A 21,772-nucleotide genomic window follows, 5' to 3' on the forward strand; every position below is an offset into this window, starting at 1 on the left:
AACTGGACCTGGTGCCGTCATGTCGATGTTTTTAGATTTAATCTAAAAATTAAAGATTAAATCTCTCTAATATAAATTAGAGAGATTTTAGATTCTCTCTAAAGTCTCAATTTTTAGAGATTCTCTGGAGATAAAACAGAAAATTACAGTTGGAATAACAAAGGTCAACAGTTTGAATTATGAGACAAGAGTTTGTGATAATTTATTAAAGAATGTGACTTTTATACTAAAAGGTGTGGAAAGAAGAATCCAGTCAAACTTTGCTGTTCTGCCAACAAAGTTTATTTATTGAGTCATTTGCACCAAAGCAGCTTTCAAAATGCCGCCCTTACATCCAGCAGTCCATCAATTAACCAGTGAAGCCCCGCCTCTCAATTTGCCCGGCCAATCAAAGTGCAGCCGGTTCTATTAAAGAGCTGTGTTTGAGGCGGGCCTCTTCTTTAGCAGAATCCCAAGATGGCTGCCGCAAAGGACTCACCCTGAAGGTAGCAAACATTTCACAGACAAAGACTCATTTACACGCTGGAATTCAACAAGTTTTAGAAAAACTGAGTCCTTCCTAACAGAGACATGAAGTAACACGACAATGACCTGATTTCTGGAGCCTCGGCTCAAAACTCTGAGCTAAATAGAGGCTAAAAGCAGCTCAAGGTTCTGAAGCTACGATTCATAAGATGCAGGAGGAGAAACTCTGGAGAGTTTTTAGTTATTTAGTAATAAACTTTTCACAGTATTGCTGCATTTCATCTGCCATATATAATTATCAATAATGACTTGTTCATCTCTTTCCAGGTGAGCTGTGGTCTCCACTGGATGCAACAGCCAGAAGAGAAGCAGCACCAGTGCAGCAGAGGGCGCTGTTCAGGTGAGCGGTACCTCACCTGAAACCCACCGGAGGAGACAGGAAGTGATTTCATGTGTCCTCAACTCCTCAGGATGTCGATTGACTTCATACTTGCTGCAGCATCCAGTAAAACAGAATCAGTTCAAACTTTGGCACTTGCTGTTCAGGCCAACAGCTTTAGGTCTGTTGGACTTAAAGCTCAGAGTTTCTCTTTGAATAACTATATTTAAATAATTTTTCAGTTTCCAGTCTGCCATTTTCACCGTCTCTCCCAAAGGAGAGCGTCTTCATTCCCGCCTCCCAGATGGTTGTAGCTCTGTAAGGTGATGGAGTTCAGGGCTGAGAGCTTCCAGCCTCAAATACTCACATGTTCAAGTTTAAAGAACGACTTCAAAACTAAAGTATAAAGAATCTAAGAACTGAAATCGCTCCAAAAACAAATGATTGAACAAATAAAGCAAGCTGAGCCTGATGAACCAGATGTATCTGGCTCTGTTTGTACTTGTTGACTTTGTTAGCAGCTTTGACCTCTCAGTCTGAGAAGAGTCTCCTCTGAGGGAGAATCCTTTTCCAGATCAAACTCATCCAGATCTTTTTCTGATGACGGTAAGATGAAGACCAGAGCCGACCACTGAGCAGGAGACAGTTTACCAGAGGACAGACGTCCTGACTCAGAGACTGTTGGATCTCCTCCACTAGAGAACGATGGTTCAGTTCATTCAGACAGTGGAAAAGGTTGATGATCTTCTCTACAGGCAGATTGTCGCTGATGTTCTTCTTTATGTACTGAACTGTCTCCTCATTGGTCTGAGCTGCTTCCTGTCTGTGTGTACGAGTCTCTGATTGGTCTGCCGCGACAGCAGGAAGCGGACGACCAGGTCCAGGTTTCCATTTGGACTTCTTGAACAGCCATCTACTGCTCTGATGAATCATTGTTTCTGTTCTTCACTGCAGTTCTGTTTCCAGGATGTTGAAGAAAAGTCCTAAATCAGTAACTGGCAGAGTGAGAGAAACGAAAACCTGCTGCTGGTGTTGATGTGTCAGTTCACTGGAAAAGGTTTTCACTGGAAAAGGTTTTCACTGGAAAGGTTTTCACTGGGTGTAATTGTGACGTGCAGAAGAGAAATCCTGAACCAGAAATATTTCAGTTTAGTTAAGATTCCTCAGATATTCCTGAGCTGAAAGCTGCGACACTTTGTGTGAACATTTGTGGAAAGTAGTTTCAGTTCATGAGGTTTGAATGTGAATCTGAGGTCGCCTTTTCTTGTTTTTCTCCGGGCAGAGGAGACGTGGAGATCAGCCTGGCTCCTGACGGTTCACTCCGACCCAGATCTACAGAAACAGGTCGGTTCTAAGGTCCGTCCAAACGACTCTCTGGACCCGAAACGCAGCAGAACATTCCTGCATCCAATCAAATGCGATGCAGACGTGCAAACATGCAGGAGAAATGTTGCAACCATTCAGCTCAAAAGGAGAAATTCGTAACAGACACAGAGTCTCTTTACAGACAGGAATATAATATTTATATATGTAACGTAGAAGCGACGGCCATTTTAGACAGTTTAACGTCTGGATGCAGCGATCCGATGTTTCGTATTGACCATCTGAATTCATTTAAAACGGTTTTATGATTTGAAAACTGGTGTAAAAGTTGTGGATTATAAATGTAGCTGATGAGCAGCATCAGTGCAGCTGAATCCACCAGAAGCTCCAGTAGTTTAATAAATAATAAAGAAACAGATGAAAGCAACAAGTTGACCAACTCAGTTCAAACATGTCGATAAACGGCGACAAACATTTGAAACGGTTCAGAAAGTCCGATTAGTATTCTAAGTAAAACGTAAATTAAATAACGAAGCATTTTAAACATAACTGGCCTCTGGTCTAGTTAAAGCTCACAGATGAGCTACTTTCTGTTTTGCTTTTGTTTTTAGTGCATCATGGAGCTGGCAGATGCGCTCCACTACAGAGACATCAAACCAGAGAACCTGTTGCTGGAGGAAACGGGGAGCTGAAGATCGCTGACTTTGGTTCTTCTGTTCACATTCCTCTTTAAGGTATGTGCATGCTGACATGTTAGCATGCTCTGTAGTCATTTCAGCTCTGACATTGTGTTGTTCTGTCCATGCAGGAGGTCCACCCTGTGTGGATCGCTGGACGACCAAACTCAGGATGAGAAGGTGGACCTGTGGAGTCTGGGGGTCCTTTGCTATGAGTGTCTTGTTGGAAAACGTCCATTTGAAACAAAAGTCACGATGAACCTACCGTAGGATTTCTAAGGTAGAATGCTGATGAATGCAATAATTCAATTCCTAATTTTCACAGGAGTTTTATCCAAATATTTGAGCTTTTTGGAGCACAGAGATCCAGAATAAAAATCTTTTAGGCAGACGGACCAGCTAACATGTTGTTAATATTTATTATTGGTGTAGGTGGAGTACAGTTCTCCTCCACATGCTTCCATTAGTGCCGGAGCTAAAGACTTGCTGGCCAAGCTGCTGCAGCCCAACCCCATGCACAGGTTGCCCATTGAAGGCGTCGTCTCCCATCCCTGGGTCCTCAAACGCTCCACCAAGACGCCCACGACTTGTGAGTCATTTCTGAGTACGTCTTTCCCAGCACCGGCTCCATCTTCCGTGTCCAGGATCCACTGATTTGGAAGGACAGTTATCAATATTTTAAAAGTACATGACAGCCAAGAGGAAGTATGTTAATAAAAGTCATCCTTTCATGTTTTGAATTTTTGGGGGGTTTGAATTCTGTTTCTGTAAACATATTTACACACGAGAGGAAAGAGAGACAAATTAGCTGTAGATTTTTTGGTGGAGATGTTTTTAATCCAGCAGAAATTGAAGGAGATTATCCCCATTTCTGAACTGAAACATGTGTTCTGAACTTTTAGATTTATTTTTCAAAAGTATTAAAATGGTAAAGCAGCAGTCACATTGAAACATTGAAGTGTTATGGATATATGATTTTATGTTGTTCCTTTTAGTCTGCTTCCAGGAAGACGTCCTGCTCCATTTTTATGTCACTCTGCATGACTTGTAAGATTTGATCCTTTTCTTTATGCTGAACAAAATGTGTTTATTTGTCAAGCTGAAACGTCCGAGGGGTTTTGTTTGAGTCCAGTGGCCAAAATGGAGCCGATAAGAACAGGAAGGCCCAACATTTTTGCAGGGAAAGTCAATTATCTCTGCAGGTTTTCCATGAAAACTAACTGGTAAGTCGTTGTCAGTTTGAGATTTTCTTCCCTCTGTGTCCTTCTAGATGAGACGCAGCCGCGGGAAAACAAAAAGACCAATGTTCACGTCCTCTACGGAACCAGAGAGACGGACTTTCAGACGGGGAAACAGCCGGAGACCATAACAGAACAGCCTTACCTCTGGTCATGTGCTCGGCCTCGCACATTCTGGGCGAGCGTTGGACGCCAGGCAGCTGTAGCGACCGCTGTCCTCTTTGCTTTGAACTCCTGCTGAAAAGCAAAACTTCAACTGGGAATCCAGAAAATGAACTACCTGGCAAAACTAAATGTTATGTTTGAATCAAGTTTTTCTAGCATATTTTAGACCAAAAGTAGTAAAACAAAGTAAGGCGGCTGGTTCAGAATGCTGGCGCTCACATTCTCACTAAAACCAGAACCATGGAGCGGTTCTAAGGTAGAACACTTTCAAATACTCTTACCACTGAAATACATTAAAGACTTGTTGCATCAACCTTCCAGACCACCCAGGTTGTGGTCTGTTCTGCATGCTGATAAGCAGCATTCAGCTTCTACTCACTGCTAACCTGGAACAAACTGTCAGAAGATGAAACCCTGAGTGAAAACTCATCTGCTTCGCCTGGTTTTAATGACGTAAAGCACTTCCAGCTGTCTCCTGTGTGTTATACAAATGAACTTGGACTCAGTTTGAGATGTTGAAGCAAAAAGAGGTTCTATATAGATGGTCTGAATTTGAAAACATTTAAAATCCTGCATATTATAAACTGTGTTTAACCTCAGTTTAGTAAGATTTGGCTTTAAAGTAGACGGTCATAAACGCTCGAGCCGCCTTCTGTTTCTCCCCTCATCTGCATGTGGGAGTTGATTAGATGGGTCGCGTTGGCGTGACGAGGCTTGCTGATTGACTTGTGTCCTTGAACCAGGAGTACACGGCGGGCGGGACGCTCTGCTGGTCCCGACAGCGCAGCCGGACCGCCGAGCCCGTCACCACCGAGGCCGTCACCACCGAGGCAGGGACTTCGCATGCGGGAGTTTGTGGGGGGAACTGGGTGACAAATAAGAAAGGGTGAGTCAGAACTTTGGTTTGTCCAAAAAAAAACCAAAAAATCAGTTTATGTTTCTTCCTTACCCAAGACGTTGAGGGTCACATTGGTCTCGCCCAGGCTGACCGTGTCCGGACGCGCTGATCTCGCAGCGGTGCTCTCCGTTGTCCTCCTGGGTCACTCTGTGCAGGGTCACTCTGTGCAGGGTCACTCTGTGCAGGGTCACTCTCTGCTGGGTCACCGTCGTCCCGACCATGGTTGCTCGGCCTTCGAAGGGACCTGGGAGGAATGTTGGAAGGTCTTGAAAGCTGAGAGCGTTGCAGAAGAAAGACTTTGCAATTTTTAATTTTTTTCCCCCACAGTAGCAAATTCAGCTGCAGTCAACTTTACTCAGAGCTGGTTTTAAGTCAAAACAAGTGAAGTGATATTGAACTGAAGGGATGTTTTCTCAGTGAATCCCAACTAAAGCATAATCGTCAAACTAAAATCGAAACCTAAAGTGACAAGGCTGCAGTTGTAGAGGTTCTGAAACAGAACAGAACGGAGGATTTGGTCCAATTTGCAGAAAAGTTGGGTATGATGAGTGGATTTGCATCAATGATACCAACTTAACTTGCCAGTTTCATAGTGTTAGCATTCAGAGCTGAAGCTCAAATAAACATGCTTCTTAATGAAGCAAGAGCCACAACTGGCTAATGAAGTGGAGGAGGTGGCAATAGGTCAAAGACAATCATTAACAGGATCTGCCTGCTGAGAGCTTGTGTTCATTACAATTCAGACTTAAAGATGGAAGGTTAAACTTCCACCACACCACTGACCTTCATCAGTAGTTGATGATTAAATCAGCTTATCTGATGCATGGGTGGGACGCAGCTGGGATTAAAACGAACCTCTGAAGCTTCCTTCAAAGTAGACGAAGGAGACATCTTTTGTCTTCTTCCTCCACTCGATGCGCGGGTTCGGGTCTCTGTCTGTGTGGAAGAGGCACAACAGCTCTGCATCTGAAAGGTGGGAGAGCGGGACCAATCAGAGGCCTCCATTTTAATGGCCTGATCTTTTTATATCTGCCTGCTTTACTGTCGTGCAGAAAGTGGACAGAGGTGTTTTCTTTGCTTGTTCTCCTCCTTTCCTCACCTGAGAACTCCTCCACCCCCACCTTAGGTCTGTTGATTGACACGGCTACAGGAAGTGAAGGGGAACCTGGAGGAAGAACACAGTTGCCTGCTGAAAACATCTGGTGCCATTAAAGGTTTAACAGTTAACTGTTTATTGTACCAGAATTCAGAAGTAAGAAAGTAATCATCAAAATTCAACCAAAACCTGACCAAAGACAAACCAGGAGGCTAATGTCAGTACAAAAAGCTGATATTCACATTTTCTCCCAAACCAGGCTTTTTTTTGACCTGTTGGTTTACTAAACACAAGACATGCAACAGATGCAGAGTTCAGTTTCGAGCCGAGTCACTGGACAGTTCCCATGTCCTTGCAATGATAAAGAAAACATTTACACAGTGAAGCACTGGATCATATTTGAGATGACACTAAAAGCAAAGGAAACAAAGTGGCATCGTGATTGTGATGAGTAGGTTTCTGAGGATAATGAGCAACTTAAGGAAGCTGCTGCAAAGGTCATTAGAATAACCCATGGGGTCATAAGGTTCATTATGAGAAGGATTGTGACAGGAAAACATGTTTATATTTTTGTGCCATTGTCACTGAAGGCCTCTCTACATAGGTAGAGATATTTTCAGAGCAACAGTCTACTGAACTAAAACAAGACATGAAATTTCAACAATGTTAGACAATCTGAAACACTAAAGTGACCAAAAACTGAACTCTGACTGAAGTTTTCATAAAAACATTCCATATGCACGTTGAGAAAACCTTTTCTAACGAGAGAAAATAAAGATATTGTCAAAAAAAAAGACAGAAAGGCAAAAAGAAAAGAAATATATATATATTCATACACACCACCGTAAAGGCTTAAAATAAATTAAAACTGATTAAGTTACAGCAAAAACATTTATTCCACAGTGAGAGAAGTTTTGGAGTTAATGCTACACAAGCTCCTAATGACTGCTTAGATATGAGCAAGCTGTGTATTTCTGTAGTTATCTCAGTGAGAAGACAGGAGCTTGATTTGTTTTCACCTGCCATAAACCAGAAGGATTGTAGTGTGTCATAACAAGATGTGACCACGAGAGGGCGGTGGAGAGACAGTTTCTGGCGAAAACCACCTTAGAAAGACAGTCAGTGAATCATCTTGTTCAACATAATTTACTGTTGATCTTTGTCCTAATATCCACTTCTATCAGTTCGGAGAAAAAACGGAGTTTATTTCATAAGTAAATCAGAAAGAGCTAGGGTTTTTACTCTTTTGTGATGAATATTTAATATTATGTACAAGTTTTTTTATACATTAGCGTTTGAAACAACAAAATCAGAGGAAGCTACTTAAAAGCACCATATTTGTAACACTCGCAATATGCTAACATCATGGCAGATTAACAAACCAAAGGTGCACAAATTACAGAAATTATTTAACACATTTTGATTTTTCTATATTCTGCTCCACACCTTTCAAAAAGATTTTTTAATCAAATGTAAATTTCTTAATTAAAACTAATAAATGCCTATGATAAACAGTATTATTTCGCAGAAAAAACAAACCACATCTCACATTTGCACATGACGCTGAAAATCGAGTCTTCAGTCACCACCGCTTTCGTCACGACGTGAGAGAGAAACGTCATCACGTCAGGCGGCATTGCAACTGGAGAAAATCCAATTCATGCTACAATGATTAGGTAAGTTTTTAAATGTAAATAATGCGCTGCTAAAAGGTTCAGAGTTGGAATTTAAACATACAGAAAAGACCAAAACAAGCTAACAATTAAAAAAGATCACCCGGAATAAATCAGTAAGTGCAAATAAAAATGTTTTTTAAGAGCTGATTCAAAGATACTTGAGATTTGGGGAAGACCTACAGTTGTGAGTGAATTTATAATATTTAAAATAACCAGGTTTACAAGTAAAATCAGACAGTAAACTACAGACACAGGAAACACACAATGTTATATTGCAGATGTCATAGATTAGTGTGTATTAATATGTACAACTTCTGCTAGCAGGAGAAACATTTTACTCTTAAAAAACAGAACATTGCAATGACAGGAACTTGAAAATGTTCCATACTCTTGTACGATTAGAAATTTCTCAAGAATCATTAGTTCTGAGTAATTATTGGAGTCTTTGGACATTAAAATGTTTCTTGTTTTACTTAGATTTTATCTCAAGAAACAAAACGAGAAATATTTTGATGTTAAACCATTTCCCATGATGCATCTGACAATAGAGGGTCCTACAACATGGAGCCGGCCCATGTAATAAGCGACTCTGACTGCTCAGGGTCCATCTGCTGTTATCATCTCTGATGTCATCATGTCTGTCTGAAATTAGATCTAAGCTGAGATGTTTATTATTTATAAATGTATTCATAAATCTATTGTCTCAACCTGCTTCTTGCTGCTGTAAAGTATTTCAGTAGCAGCTTTCCTTCAGTTACTGACTGATGACCTCATGTTGTTCATCTACAGTATCTAGTTAAACTTCATCTATTGGTTATTTTGTTATTTTTATGTATTTTTATTTTCATACAGTCATTTTTTTTTTATTTTTGATGACATACTACGTACAATAGTATGTCGATTTTTTTCAATATCTCGGACGACAGACTATATAGTATGTCGTTTTTTTCAATTTTTATACTATATAGTATGTCGTCCGAAATATAGAAAGAACGACATACTATATATAGTATGTCGTCATATATATATAAAGTCAGATAAATTAGCAAAAAGGGCTTTTGATGAGGCAATAACGATGAAAATACCTATTGGGAAAGGGGAAGGAAAATCCATTATTAAGAGTAAAGAAATGGAAATTTGGCAAAAAAGGTGGAATGAAGATAAGAAAGGAAGGGAATTATATAAAATACAGAAGTCAGTAGTAAGTAGAAATATTAAGGAGAGAAATAGAAAGGAAGAAATAATGATGATTAGATTAACAGTAGGGCATACATATTGAAATGATACTTTATATTTAATAGGGAAGAAAAACAATGATATGTGTGAAGAATGTGGAGAGAATGTAAACATAGAACATGTATTAATGAACTGTAAAACATGAACGTGAAAGGGAGAAATTGAGAAGAATAGTTGGAAGGACAGATCAAGAATGGAGTTTGAAAGGAATACTGGGAAATGATGGAAATATAATGGATATTTACATATTAAGGAAATCATTATTTATTTGTCTTCAAAATACAAAATTAAAAAAATAGAATCTGACTGAAGTAAAATACTGTTGCTACACACTCGTGTACAGTAGGTGGCGGTATGCACCTTAAAGTTGCTTGCGATCCGCCATAATAGAAAAGAAGAAGAAGAAGGCCAGGGTTCTTGAATTATTCTGAAATGTTTGTTTTTTTATTTAGAAAAGTAAACAAAAACTATTTTAAACAGGATCAGGAACTGAAGTCGGTCATGTAGTGAAAGACGACTGGATGGATCCGACTGACTGAAACTTTAACAACAAACATCCACAAGTTACTGGATGATAAAAACTATTTCCTCCTTTCTGGGTCTTTTTCTTCTGCCCAGATCATTGATTAATATCTGGATCAATACAGTGGAGATGCAGAGGAGATAATAATGTTCCTGTAAAGCTGATCACAGTCAAAAGACGTTTTTACACCAAGATTGAATCAAACTGACGGCTTTAAAACTTTTACACAGTAATGTTTCATTTTTAGATGTTGTCTTTCATTATTATTGTAGCAGAATGAAGCCTGCCCTCAGGATTGAGGACATGTGGCACCTATTGCCTCATAATCAGTGTGAGCATAAAGGAGACTCTCTTCAGTGGGAAGGTCACCTGGTTGACTTGCAGTGGTCGAAACTCTGAAATCAGTAAGTAATGTTTCTCCTTCTGTATAAGGCCTGTAACTTGAGCTGGATAATTCAAATAGTTTAAATCTAGAAGCTGCCTGAAGTCTCCTGTTTGATGGTGGGGTGTGGCTGTAATTTACCCTCCCCATTCAGCTTGGCAACAGAAAACGGCTCAGTAGTTTTATATTGTACTCATGCAGTTCAATAACATGAAATGACAATTATTTCTATATTAAACATACTGGTAATCGGATCCTCCTGCCATTTGGCTGGAAGGCTCTCTGGTCGGGGTGGAGTCATCCAGCTCTGCTAGGTGACAATGGCTTCCTCTTCCTCCTGCCATTTTTCTAAATCTCTCCTATTAATCTAACTTCATTTCAGACATAAAGCTGCTGCAGCTCACTGGAGGCCCTGCTGCTTTGTTTTTGCTTTGTTTGTTTTTTATATCCTGCTTTGTTTTCAACTATTGGTTTTCTGGGTTTATCATTTTTGATTAAATTTGCTTTGTTTGACCCCATCCTCTTGTCTCCAGGCTGAAGGCAGTAAGGGTGGTGGGGGGGCATCCAGGGGCCTGGACCCGTGTGATGTGCAAGTGACCAGTGTTGGGATTTCTTCACGATCAAGTGTCTGTTCACAAGAGCTCGGTGATTTATTTTGTTTTAGGAACCAGGACCCCACATTTGGGCTGGTAAACCTCAGTACGATGCAAATCTCTTCCCATTGTGGTTCTTTAATTTTTGTTTTAAAACATGGATCAATGATATTAACTATTTTATGGTGGAATAAAGTTTTGTTCTCGTTGTTTACGAACCTTAAGTGCCTTACTGACCAAGTTCTTGGGTGCAACTCCCAACGTGGCGTTGACACCTGTTGGTCACCCTGGTTTGAAGGGGCAGAGGAGTCGATTCATATACTCGTGTTGCCACACGATTATTTTTACCTTTAATCTACAGTAATGAAAATGGTTCCTCTCTTTGCTGCTCAGGTTATAAATGTTCAAACTGGTTGAACTGGTGGATGAAGAACTGGAGGCTGCAGAGCTGACAGGCTGGAAAACCATCAATCTGTCCAGATCTTCTGATCAGAACCAGAACCAGAACCAGGCACCAATAGAGAGCAAATCATTTAATTTACAAAAAACTAAATGAGCAAACTGAGGAAGGAGGAAACATTCCTGCACAGCAGAGACAGAAACTGATAAACATCTTCCAGTGAACGGCTGCAGCAAGTTAAAACCTGTTTGTAACTCTGCAGGTTTTTAATTTTCGTTGGAAACGTTTGAGACAAACTAGTTGAACAACTTAAAGCCTCCAGGCTAAAAGAGACAAAGATTAAAGAAGTTTATGTTCAGCAGTGAAGGAGGATCAGGTGAGAATCATCATGGAAAGTTTCCTTCATATCAACATTAAACACGATTAAATAAATGAATAAAATCTGTATTTAATATGAACATGTCAGATGGAGAAACATCAACATTTCAAGGTTCTTGGTTCTGTTGGCTCAGATCATAACAAGCAGCAACTATTATTACTTTTATTTGTTGTTAAATTTCTTTATAGATGAAACTGAAAATCTCCATTAATTTAATAAAATATTGATTAAAATCCTGAATATGTTTCAAACTTAAAGAAGCTTTAAACTGAAACATGAACTTGTTGTTTAACATTTATTTCCTGGTTTCTTGTTATTCAACAGGTGAACACACCTCTGCTGTCAGGGGCGGAGCCTCAGGTGGGTCCCATTAAAGTTCTGGAGAATCGGTCCGGTTCTCCAGTTCGCTCCCACTGGTTTGTGTGAACAGAAGGAGAAGCAAAGATCTGATCAGGTGAGTTTTAACTCCACATTCTTCTGGTTTCCAGTCCTGACTGGTTTCTCTCTCTGAGCTGCTGGTTCTGGTTCTGGTTCTGGTTCTGGTTCAGCTGAGATGTCTGGTTCCTGGTTGGTGGATGAAAATATTTCAATATGAAGTCAATAATTTATTGATCAGGGAGGATTTCTCCAGATTGAATCAGTCTGTGGAGCCAGAAGACAGCTGATCACATTTCAATCAATTATTGATCAGTAAGAAGTGATTATGGTGAAATATAAACACAGCGCCCCTAGAGTTTTTAAAAACATCCACTGCTGTTATTTAGACCTGAACTGAGTTAAAACGTCAAACCATCAGAACCAATAAAATTACTATTGGACCCGTTGCACACCCAGCAGGAAGTCGGCCATTTTGGATCAAATGTCTTGTTTGTTAGTTTGTTTGTTTCAATAGTGATGCGTAAATGACGCGTCATGAAACGTTTCCACCCCTTTACAAAACTGTATTGATATGTGTCACTCAATAGTGACACCTGCTGGACATTAAACATCCCTACAGGCAAAGCAGTTGACAGACATATTTCATCACCTGGTTTATATAATAAGACTTAAATCATGGTATTTTATTGTATTTATAAATTGTATTATGTCATCGGTTAAATTCTAAATCTTAGATTCTAAAATTTGATATTCTTCGATTCAGTCAATAAATGAAGTGAACATGGACCATAAAGTGAAAATTTAAGTGAATGTGTTTGGAATGAGGATGCTTAAAGACTGAGTGTTTTTATTTTTGTTTCTTCACAAATTTTTATAAAAAAGAAAAAAAAGTTTTTCAAATATTTTGAAGTTAGTTTGTTACGCTTTTTGACACAACTTCTACTGTAGAAAAATGAAGTAAACAATACATTTATATGAAATAATTAATAAAAAGCCACTGAGTATTTAGTAGAATGATTATATACCTGAGTTTCTCCAGGTGTGTCTGGGATTCATTCTGATGCCCTGTGATGCCTCAGCATTGAGAAGGTGAATTTATTGAAATAAGTCATTTCTGTCAAAAATGTGCAACTCTAAACCTGCAGAGCATAATATGAAAGTAAACTAACAGCTGAATTTGGATTCAGATAGATCAAGTAGAAAGTGAAAAGAACCGGATGAAACAACGACAAAGTGAAAACCAATTCATTATTTTCTAATTAAGATCAAATGGTCAAAATTACAAAACCTTTTGTTTGCTTTGAAAGGTTTCATAGTTGTCGCTGTACCGTAAAAGATCAAGAATTAGTTTGGAAATGTATCAAGTTGACAGATTTGCTTCCTTATAAACACAGTTGGCGCCTCAGTGTCATTTCAGTTCCTCTTGGTCATGTGACTGGATGAAAGCAACACGCACCGACACGATGTTTCGTCTAAGGGCTTCATGTATGCGCCAACACATCGGTGTTGCTGGACCCATCACTATTTTTGACATTTTGACCTTCCAAGTAAAAAGTGAACTAAAAATCTGAGGTTTGTTGTGAAAGCTCAGATGTTTGAGCTTCTTAAAAACCAAGAAAACTTTCCTCCACTCCGACCGTCGCTCTATTTCTGAGTCTCACTCTGTTTTTTAATAATTCAGCAAATATCTGATGAATTATGGTTCAACACATTAATAATTTTTACAAACCCTTAATAGTAAGTCTGAATTATTGAATTATTCCACTGACGGATATTTCCAGTCCAGTTCAATTGGTGGCAAGATTTTGACCTTTGACCTTTGTGCTTGTGTGTTTTTAAATAAATACTTTGGGGTACTTTTAGTTTCCATTCCAACTGCATAAGATAAAGTAAATTATTCATGACATAAAGTCTGAAACGTAATGAATCCTTCATGTTTTCCAGATAAAAGATGGCGCAGCAGCAGGAAGTCCAGCAGGAAGTGGATTTTGGTAAGTGATCAGAAGCAGAAATGAACCTTCATGAAGGAACAAACGGACCAATCACAGCCCGTGTTGCTGCCATGTGATGAACCTCAGCCTCACAGTATTTATTGTTTTCATGTTTCCTGTTCAGTGAAGCTCTGCTGGAAACTGAGTTTCTGTGAAACCTGAAGATAAAAATTTATCCAATAATCACATCATTTATTACTAATTTATTATCAAAGACTGTCTCTGTCTTTTATCCCAACATTTGGTGACAGAGATGCTAAAGCTTAGAGATGGAGATTAAAAACTTGTTGAAAGTAAAGACAGAAAAGTGATGAAAATGTTAATCAGTCGATATTTTCATCAATAGGTCAGACAGAGTCCATGACCCCTCTGTCTGACCTAGAACTGCCTTAAAGTTCAGTTCACAGATAAAAACTGAACACATTCACAGCCTCAGAATAAACTGGTCCATGCTGATGAACATCCCGGTGAAACAAAACTGGTCTTTTATTTTGAAAAAGGAAAACAGCTGCTTCCACTTAGGATCCGTTAGACTGATCCAAAACCTTTTGAAGTAAATGAGAAGGCCATTTCTCATATTCAATAGTACTGTGATTTGTATCTGTACCTCACTCACAGTAATAGCAGCGATGAGAGAGAAATGTTATGCCTGAGCACTGATATTTTTGATAAAAGAATGAAAATTAATAGTTAGGAGCCCAAGATATCCCAGTGACACCAGTAACGCTCTGGAGGACCTTGACAGAAAACCCCAGAGCAATTTCAAGATTGTAGGGAAGCTGACACTCGATGCAACGATCAAAATTTTCACCAATAGAGCAATGTTTGTAGGCGTGAGAGCAAGTTAAAAATGTTCAGCTATGTAATATGAGGTAAAGGTTAGGCAGTAGAAATCAATGGAAGTCAATGGAAAGTCCTCACAAAGATAGTCTGACAAACGTGTGTGTGTGTGTGTGTGTGTGTGTGTGTGTGTGTGTGTGTGTTGTGTGTGTGTGTGTGTGTGTGTGTGTGTGTGTGTTGTGTGTGTGTTGTGTGTGTGTGAGCATCTCAGCTGTAGTCCTACAGACAGAGACTGATCGGTCAGAACCCAGAGAACAGACACTAACAGGTTTAGTTTCTATTTTATTCACTTAAAGGAACAAAGTAAAGACACAACATGATTCCAGTTTAGACCTGAAAATGTTTAAACTCAGTTCTATCTCTAATTTTCCTTCCTAAGTTCTGCAGATGTTTGTGAGGAGATGAGCCAGCAGACATCAGAAGGTCATGAAGGACTGAAGGAGAGAACAATTCAAACCAGATGTTACCTACTGGAATCTGGTTCCTCTGATGATGGGAACCAGCTTTCTGCTTCACAGGACAGTTACTGGGACTGGATCACTGGAATGACTCTTCTCTCCAGAAGTCCAGAAGACGGAATATCGCATCAAAAGAAGGAGAGAGCAGAACCTCCAGGATCCATCAGTCCATCTATGAGGAGTGACCGGTCCAAGGAAACAACCCAAAGTTCAGTGATGAACCTGGATCCTCAGACAGAAAGTAAGAAACCAGTTTCTAACTGATTCATGTGAATCTATAGAGATAAAATATAAATGATATGAACTGGTTGATCTCAGTGTTTGAATAAAAAGTATTTTTTATTGTAAATTAATTTAAGCTGAATAAACATGAAGGATGTTGGTCAGAAAATCAAAATTTGAATGAAGGTCTGAATGAATCAATGATGAAAATGTTGCATGAAAACAAACCAACCAAGAATGTGAAGAGCAATGGTCCAGTTTATATACTGGGAACACTGGGTCCAGTTGATCCAGGTAGGCTGATAACCTGGCCACGCCCACTGAGCCTCAGCAGCTCCAAACAGAAAGGTCAAAGGTCAAGCGGCTCCAGAGGACTGGGCTGGACTTTTGGTTCTGAGGTTCTTCTTCCTGGTCGGTTCTTGGGTTCTGGTCTTTCATGACCCACATCAGCTCTTCAGACCAGATGAACAGCTTTAGTTCTGATCCTCTGCTCTCCACCTTCTGCCACTAGATGGCAGCAGTGAGACTCTTTGCAGTGCATTCTGGGTATTGGAGTTTTATCAATGGATACGACAGAAGAACTTTGTGGAATAATTCCTAGAAATATAATATGATCAGCTCCATCAAACTGGAACATGAGCCTGTTGTTCTGCAGGTTCTGCTGTGACCCAGAGAAAATGTTGAGTTTGACCCAATAAATAGTCTGAATGTTTCATTCTGGAGCTTTAAACCTTCTGCTTCTCTGCAGCAGTTTGTGTTCAGAGCTTCTTCTCTGGTTTTTATCTCAGTTTCTCACTGATTGATGATCTGAATAACAACATGTTTGTGTTTCAGAGGACAGAACCACAGATGGAGAGCAGAACCTCCAGGACCCATCAGTCCATCTATGAGGAGTGACCGGTCCAAACCAGATCCTCTAAACTTCAGTAATGAACCTGGATCATCAGACAGAAAGTAAGAAACCAGTTTCTAACTGATTCATGTGAATCTATAGAGAAAAAATATAAATTAACTGGTTGATCTCAGTGTTTTAATAAACAGTAACTTAATTTTCTTACTTATTAATTTAAAGTTAGACATGAAGGATGTTTGTCAGTAAATCAGTTTGAATGAATTAATATGAATTAAAATGTTGCATGAAAACAAAAACATGTGAGGAGCAACAATTCAGATTGTCTGTAAACCCACTGAAGCAGTGAAACCAGCATCTTCCAGACTGGGAACACTGGCATCAGTCATCATACCAATATAATTCAATGAAGTACTTAAAACCAGAAATCATCAATGTTCTGAGGTTCTGTTCTGACCCAGTTTCTGGTCCCTGGTTCTTTGTGGACCTTCATGAACATGTTCAGCTCCAGCCTGTTGCTAGTGAATATTTCAGTGATGAAGAAATGTCTTCACAGGAGCAGCTTTAGTGAGGAGGAGCTTCCATCTTGCTGTGCTTTGGGTCAGAATGTTCTGATGGATCCGGGCTGGACCAGCTGCCCCCAGTGTGGGAAACAACCCAGAACAGGATCTGGACTGACAGCCAATCAGAGCAGCTGTGCTCCAGGTGAGACTGAACATGTCCAATCAGAGCTTCTTCCTTCCAGATCCACGTCTTTAGTTGAGATTTGGACATTTAAGGTTTAAAAGTTTTATGTCTCAGTAACTCGACTTAATAAACTATTCATTTAATTTCAGCCTGTTCAAAAAATGGTCACAAGATAAATGTACAAATTGACTTTATTTTGTTCATTTTAAAATGAAGTGAAGACTCTTACTCTGAAGGGTCATGTTGCAGCAAGTTAAATAATCACAATATGATGAATCTGCACATTTTAGTTAAAATCATAGACATTGTAAAACTCATAGCTGAAGGGTTTCTGTATTTTATGTTTTCTCCTACATATTATGTTGTTTCTAAGTTATTTAAGTGCCATAAGGTCTGTATTATTATTATTATAATAATTATTAATATTGTTTTTAATTTTAAAATGAGCAGCTCTAAATAAAACATTTCATAGAATCAATTTGATGATTCTTACAGATAATTTTATTTGGGTTTCAGCACATTATGAGTTTAAGGGGGATGAAATAGCAGAAAGGATGGCTCAGGGTATTGGTTGATATTAATGTTATGTTTAGAATAACAGAAATAAAGTGAATAATAAAACAATAAAAGAAAGAGAGGTGACAAAAGTTCTAGGTCAGCAAATTGCCCACCTGCCAATATGGTTAATCTGATTCTGCTGAAAAGGATTTTTATTCTACTTTTATTGGTTATTACACCAGGCCGTTAAGGTTCTGCTGGAAAATTGCATCTTACAATTCAGAAAATGACTAAAGGACAATTCCACGGAATTTCTCGCCACATTGAGCATCTTCAATGTGATCTACTTCAAAAACTAAAATGGTTTTCACGAGGCAGAAAGTGATTTTGAGCAACCTCAGAGGTCACTGAAGTCTCTGAAAAGCTCCTGGTTCAAGGTTGAGGTTCAGCCTGGACATGATGGTAAATGTAGAATATAATAAGGAGTTATGTTACAGAAAAGCTTCTTCAGGAAGTGAATCGTTTGTGATCCAAACGTTGTTGGAGAACAATCAGGCAGATGAATGTGAGGACAGCAGAGCTGCAGCAGCAACAGAGGAGTGGAGGACAATCTGGGGACCAACAACTAGAACAGAAACCTTTATTCACTCTGACAATATAACACAGACTGCATTATATATATTTACAGTATGAATGCAAAATGTAATAATACTAACAATCTGAGGAAAGTCATTTTAAATGAACATTATCGACATAATGAGTCATTTCTTTGGCAGATTAAAGCTTTTTCTCCAGATTTTTTTCATAAAGGCTGAAAAATGAAGGGAGGAAACATTTTTCTGTTTCTATAAGGACAATGATGACATGATGCAGAAGAGTTGATGTTACTGAAAACTCCTGGATTCAATGACTCTGATGGTTTTGTTCCAACTTTATCACTGAATCATGTTTTTTTACTACAGTTGTCTTCTGTGTTTCATTTTTAAGTCTGAATTGTAAATGTGTGGCAGTGAGCATGTAGAAACAGTAAAAACAGAGAGAGGAGAATGAAAACATGTCCATACATAGAGTATGGAATATTCAGAACAATTCAAAGAGCATAAAACCTTATAAAACTGCGTTTTGAAGCCAAAATACCTGAGAAATATTCAGAGCCAACCATGAGAATCAAGGCATTTCAAAATAAAACTCAGTTTCACACAAAGACGCAGCTTAAATGTTTGGCTGTTGAACTGAATTGTTCAAAGTGGCAATAAAGTTAATAATCTATCAGCAGCTTCACAATCTCTTTTATAAACATTACATTACCAAGACACATTAAAACAAACCTTTATCTTGGCTTCTTTCTATTCTCCCTCTTTTCTTTCTCCCTGAATGATAATCATTTTTTAGACATTGTTTTCCAACTTATCTTCTGATCAGAGCTTTGGACGTTTGGATCGGTTCTGGAAGCACCAGGAGCTATTTTTATTCTTTTGGTCTATAAAACTATGATTTCTACATACATTATCAATATATTGTAACAAACCACTTCATGAGGAAATTGTGTGATTATGTCATTGTGATGACATAGAAATGGATATAAAATAAATCAGGTCCACTGATGGGGCCCCTTGGAGGCCCTGGGGCTGCTTAGTTTCTTGGGCCGGCCCTGAGACTGACGTTGGAATAACTTTCTCTAATTATTGAATTATGTTTCCTTCATCAAAGTTTATGAAGAAGAACCAAACTGGCCACTTTATTAGTCCAGCAAATTGTTTTTATTTTGTTTATTTTCTTTCTTTTTTCAGATATTGTTGATCTGTATCAGCCTGACCTTAAAGCGTCTCTGAAGATGATGTTCCAAAGTCTCTCTGAAGGCGTCGCTGACATGGAAATAAACTGATCTGAACCAGATCTACACTGAGCTCTACATCACAGAGTGGTCAACTAGAGAGGTCAACCAGGAACATGAGGTCAGACAGATTGAAACAGCATCCAGGAAACAAGAAACAATCAGAAGAGAAGACATCTTTAAAGTCCCACCTGGAGGAGATCAGCCAATCAGAACAGTGATGACCATGGGCGTGGCTGGCATTGGGAAAACACTGTTAACACAGAAGTTCACTCTGGACTGGGCTGAAGGCAAAACCAACCAGAACATTGAGTTCATATTTCCATTCACCTTCAGAGAACTGAATTTACTGAGAGAGAAAAAGTTCAGCTTATTAGAACTGATTCATGAACGATTCACTAAAACCAAAGGAATCAGAAACTTTGAATCGTTCCAGGTTCTGTTCATCTTTGATGGTCTGGATGAAAGTCGATTTAATCTGGATTTCAAGAACAATCTGATCCTGACTGATGTTACAGAGTCCAGCTCAGTGGATGTTCTGCTGACAAACCTCTCAGGAAGGAACTGCTTCCCTCTGCTCTCCTCTGGATAACCACACGACCTGCAGCAGCCAATCAGATCCCTGCTCAGTGTGTTGACATGGTGACAGAGGTCAGAGGGTTCACTGACCCCCAGAAGGAGGAATACTTCAGGAAGAGATTCAGACATGATGAAGAGAAGGCCAGCAGGATCATCTCCCACATCCAGAAATCCAAAAGTCTCCACATCATGTGTCACATCCCCGTCTTCTGCTGGATCACTGCTAAAGTTCTGGAGGATGTGATGAAGACCAGAGAGAGAGAAACTACCCAAGACTCTGACTGAGATGTACATAGAGTTCCTGAAGGTTCAACTCAAAATCAAGGAGGAAAAATATGATGGAGGAAAAAGAGCAAATCTATCTGGAGTCCAGAGAACAGGAAGCTGATTGAGTCTCTAGGAAAAACTGGCTTTTGATCAGCTGCTGGAGGGAAACCTGATCTTCTATGACAAAGATCTCACACAGTGCGCATCAACATCCAAGATGCTGCGTTGTTCTCAGGAGTTTTCACTGAGATGTTTAAAAGAGAGAGAGGGACACGCGACGTCTCCATCTACTCCTTTGTTCATCTGAGCATCCAGGAGTTCCTGGCTGCAGTCTACATGCTCCACTGCTTCACCAGCAGGAAGTCAGAGGAGATCAAGACGTTCCTGGGAGACGAATGCAGAGAATCATCTCTAGATGAGTTCATGAAGAAAGTCATGGAGAAATCCCTCAGCAGTGAAAATGGCCACCTGGACCTGTTTGTCCGCTTCCTTCATGGTCTCACTGTGGAGTCCAACCAGAGAGACTTAGAAGATCTGCTGGTCAGACAGAGACCAGTCCAGAAACCATCCAGAGAATCATCACCAACCTGAAGGAGATGAACACTGATAGAATCTCTCCTGACAGAAGCATCAACATCTTCTACTGTCTGGTGGAGATGAACGACGTCTCATTTTATCAGGAGATCCAACGGCTGATGGATTCAGGGAAGAAGCTCTCAGAGTCTGACTGTTCAGCTCTGGCCTTCATGCTGCAGATGTCAGAGAAGGTTCTGGATGAGTTGGACCTGAAGAAGTACAACACATCAGAATCAGGACGACAGAGACTGGTTCCAGCTGTGAGACTGCAGAAAGGCTCGGTGAGTCCAGATGTTTTCATTGTGTGATGCTGATTCAGCTCTATTGTCCTCCTGTTTCTTCTTCTGTCTTCAAGTTGATTCTGGATGTTTTTGCTCTTTATCTACTTCCTTCATCTCTGGATTATTTTTCATAAACTTTATATTTTGTTGTTTTTACAGTTTCAGAAATATAAATACTTTGAACATTCAAACCTCCACTAACAAAAGCTGCAAAGTATCTTGTTGAACAAAGACAATTAAATAATAAAACAATAAAAGCCAAAGTGAGAACTTTCACAATAAAACTAGATGATTACATTGATCCTCCAGTTGGTTCCAGGTTCAGGTTTCTTCTCTTCCAATATTTTTTGATCAGCAGAAAGTCTTCATGACAGTCAGTCTCTCCACTGGATGAATTTCCTTAATTATTTCCTTCCAGTCTAATGTGAATGTTCTGATCATCATCATCATCATCATCATCAGTGTTGCATGTTATTCGCCCAGGAAAACATTAAAACATTCTGGGGAGGAAATTTCACATGTTCTCTGATGAGATTAAAATAAGTTTGTGTCAAACTGACTGTCTGTTCGTGTCTGCTGCTCCTTTGTGGTGTTAATTTAAAAACTCAGCATGCAGAAGCTGCTGGTTGCTTATCTTGACTCTGAGAGCATTCTGCTAAAGAAACCAGGTTCTGCAGAGCAAGAGAGACGTTTTGTAACAAGCAGAAATATTAAGTAGGGAACTGGTTACAGGTCTGAGAACAAACACAAAGCGTTCGGTTCCCCATGTACACTCAATCAATCAATCAATCAATCAATCAATCAATCAATCAATCAATCAATCAATCAATCAATCAATCAGTCAATCTGATTGATTGATGTACACTCACTGCTAAGTTAAT

The 21,772-nt window shown here is 39.4% G+C and overlaps 1 protein-coding gene, 1 long non-coding RNA gene and 1 pseudogene across 2 annotated transcripts; 2 read left to right on the forward strand and 1 right to left on the reverse strand.

Moving 5' to 3' along the window:
• Nucleotides 1-21,772, forward strand: part of LOC129354700 (NLR family CARD domain-containing protein 3-like) — a 53,224-nt pseudogene that overhangs the window by 24,312 nt on the left and 7,140 nt on the right.
• On the reverse strand, nucleotides 4,594-7,330 carry LOC129354736 (junctional adhesion molecule 2A-like). Its single transcript, XM_055024220.1, is given in 7 exon segments — nucleotides 4,594-4,977; nucleotides 4,980-5,111; nucleotides 5,197-5,246; nucleotides 5,248-5,389; nucleotides 6,001-6,111; nucleotides 6,245-6,310; nucleotides 7,261-7,330. Coding segments are annotated over 7 exon segments (621 nt in total). The 5' UTR covers nucleotides 7,268-7,330; the 3' UTR covers nucleotides 4,594-4,864.
• On the forward strand, nucleotides 14,878-19,219 carry LOC129354741 (uncharacterized). The gene is made up of 5 exons (XR_008605185.1): nucleotides 14,878-14,907; nucleotides 15,019-15,338; nucleotides 16,154-16,273; nucleotides 16,726-16,874; nucleotides 19,145-19,219. It is a non-coding gene; the product is annotated as an uncharacterized LOC129354741 (long non-coding RNA).

The sequence above is a fragment of the Poeciliopsis prolifica genome, unplaced genomic scaffold (assembly GCF_027474105.1).
Source record: "Poeciliopsis prolifica strain line A6 unplaced genomic scaffold, Auburn_PproV2 SCAFFOLD116, whole genome shotgun sequence".
Lineage (NCBI taxonomy): Eukaryota > Metazoa > Chordata > Actinopteri > Cyprinodontiformes > Poeciliidae > Poeciliopsis > Poeciliopsis prolifica.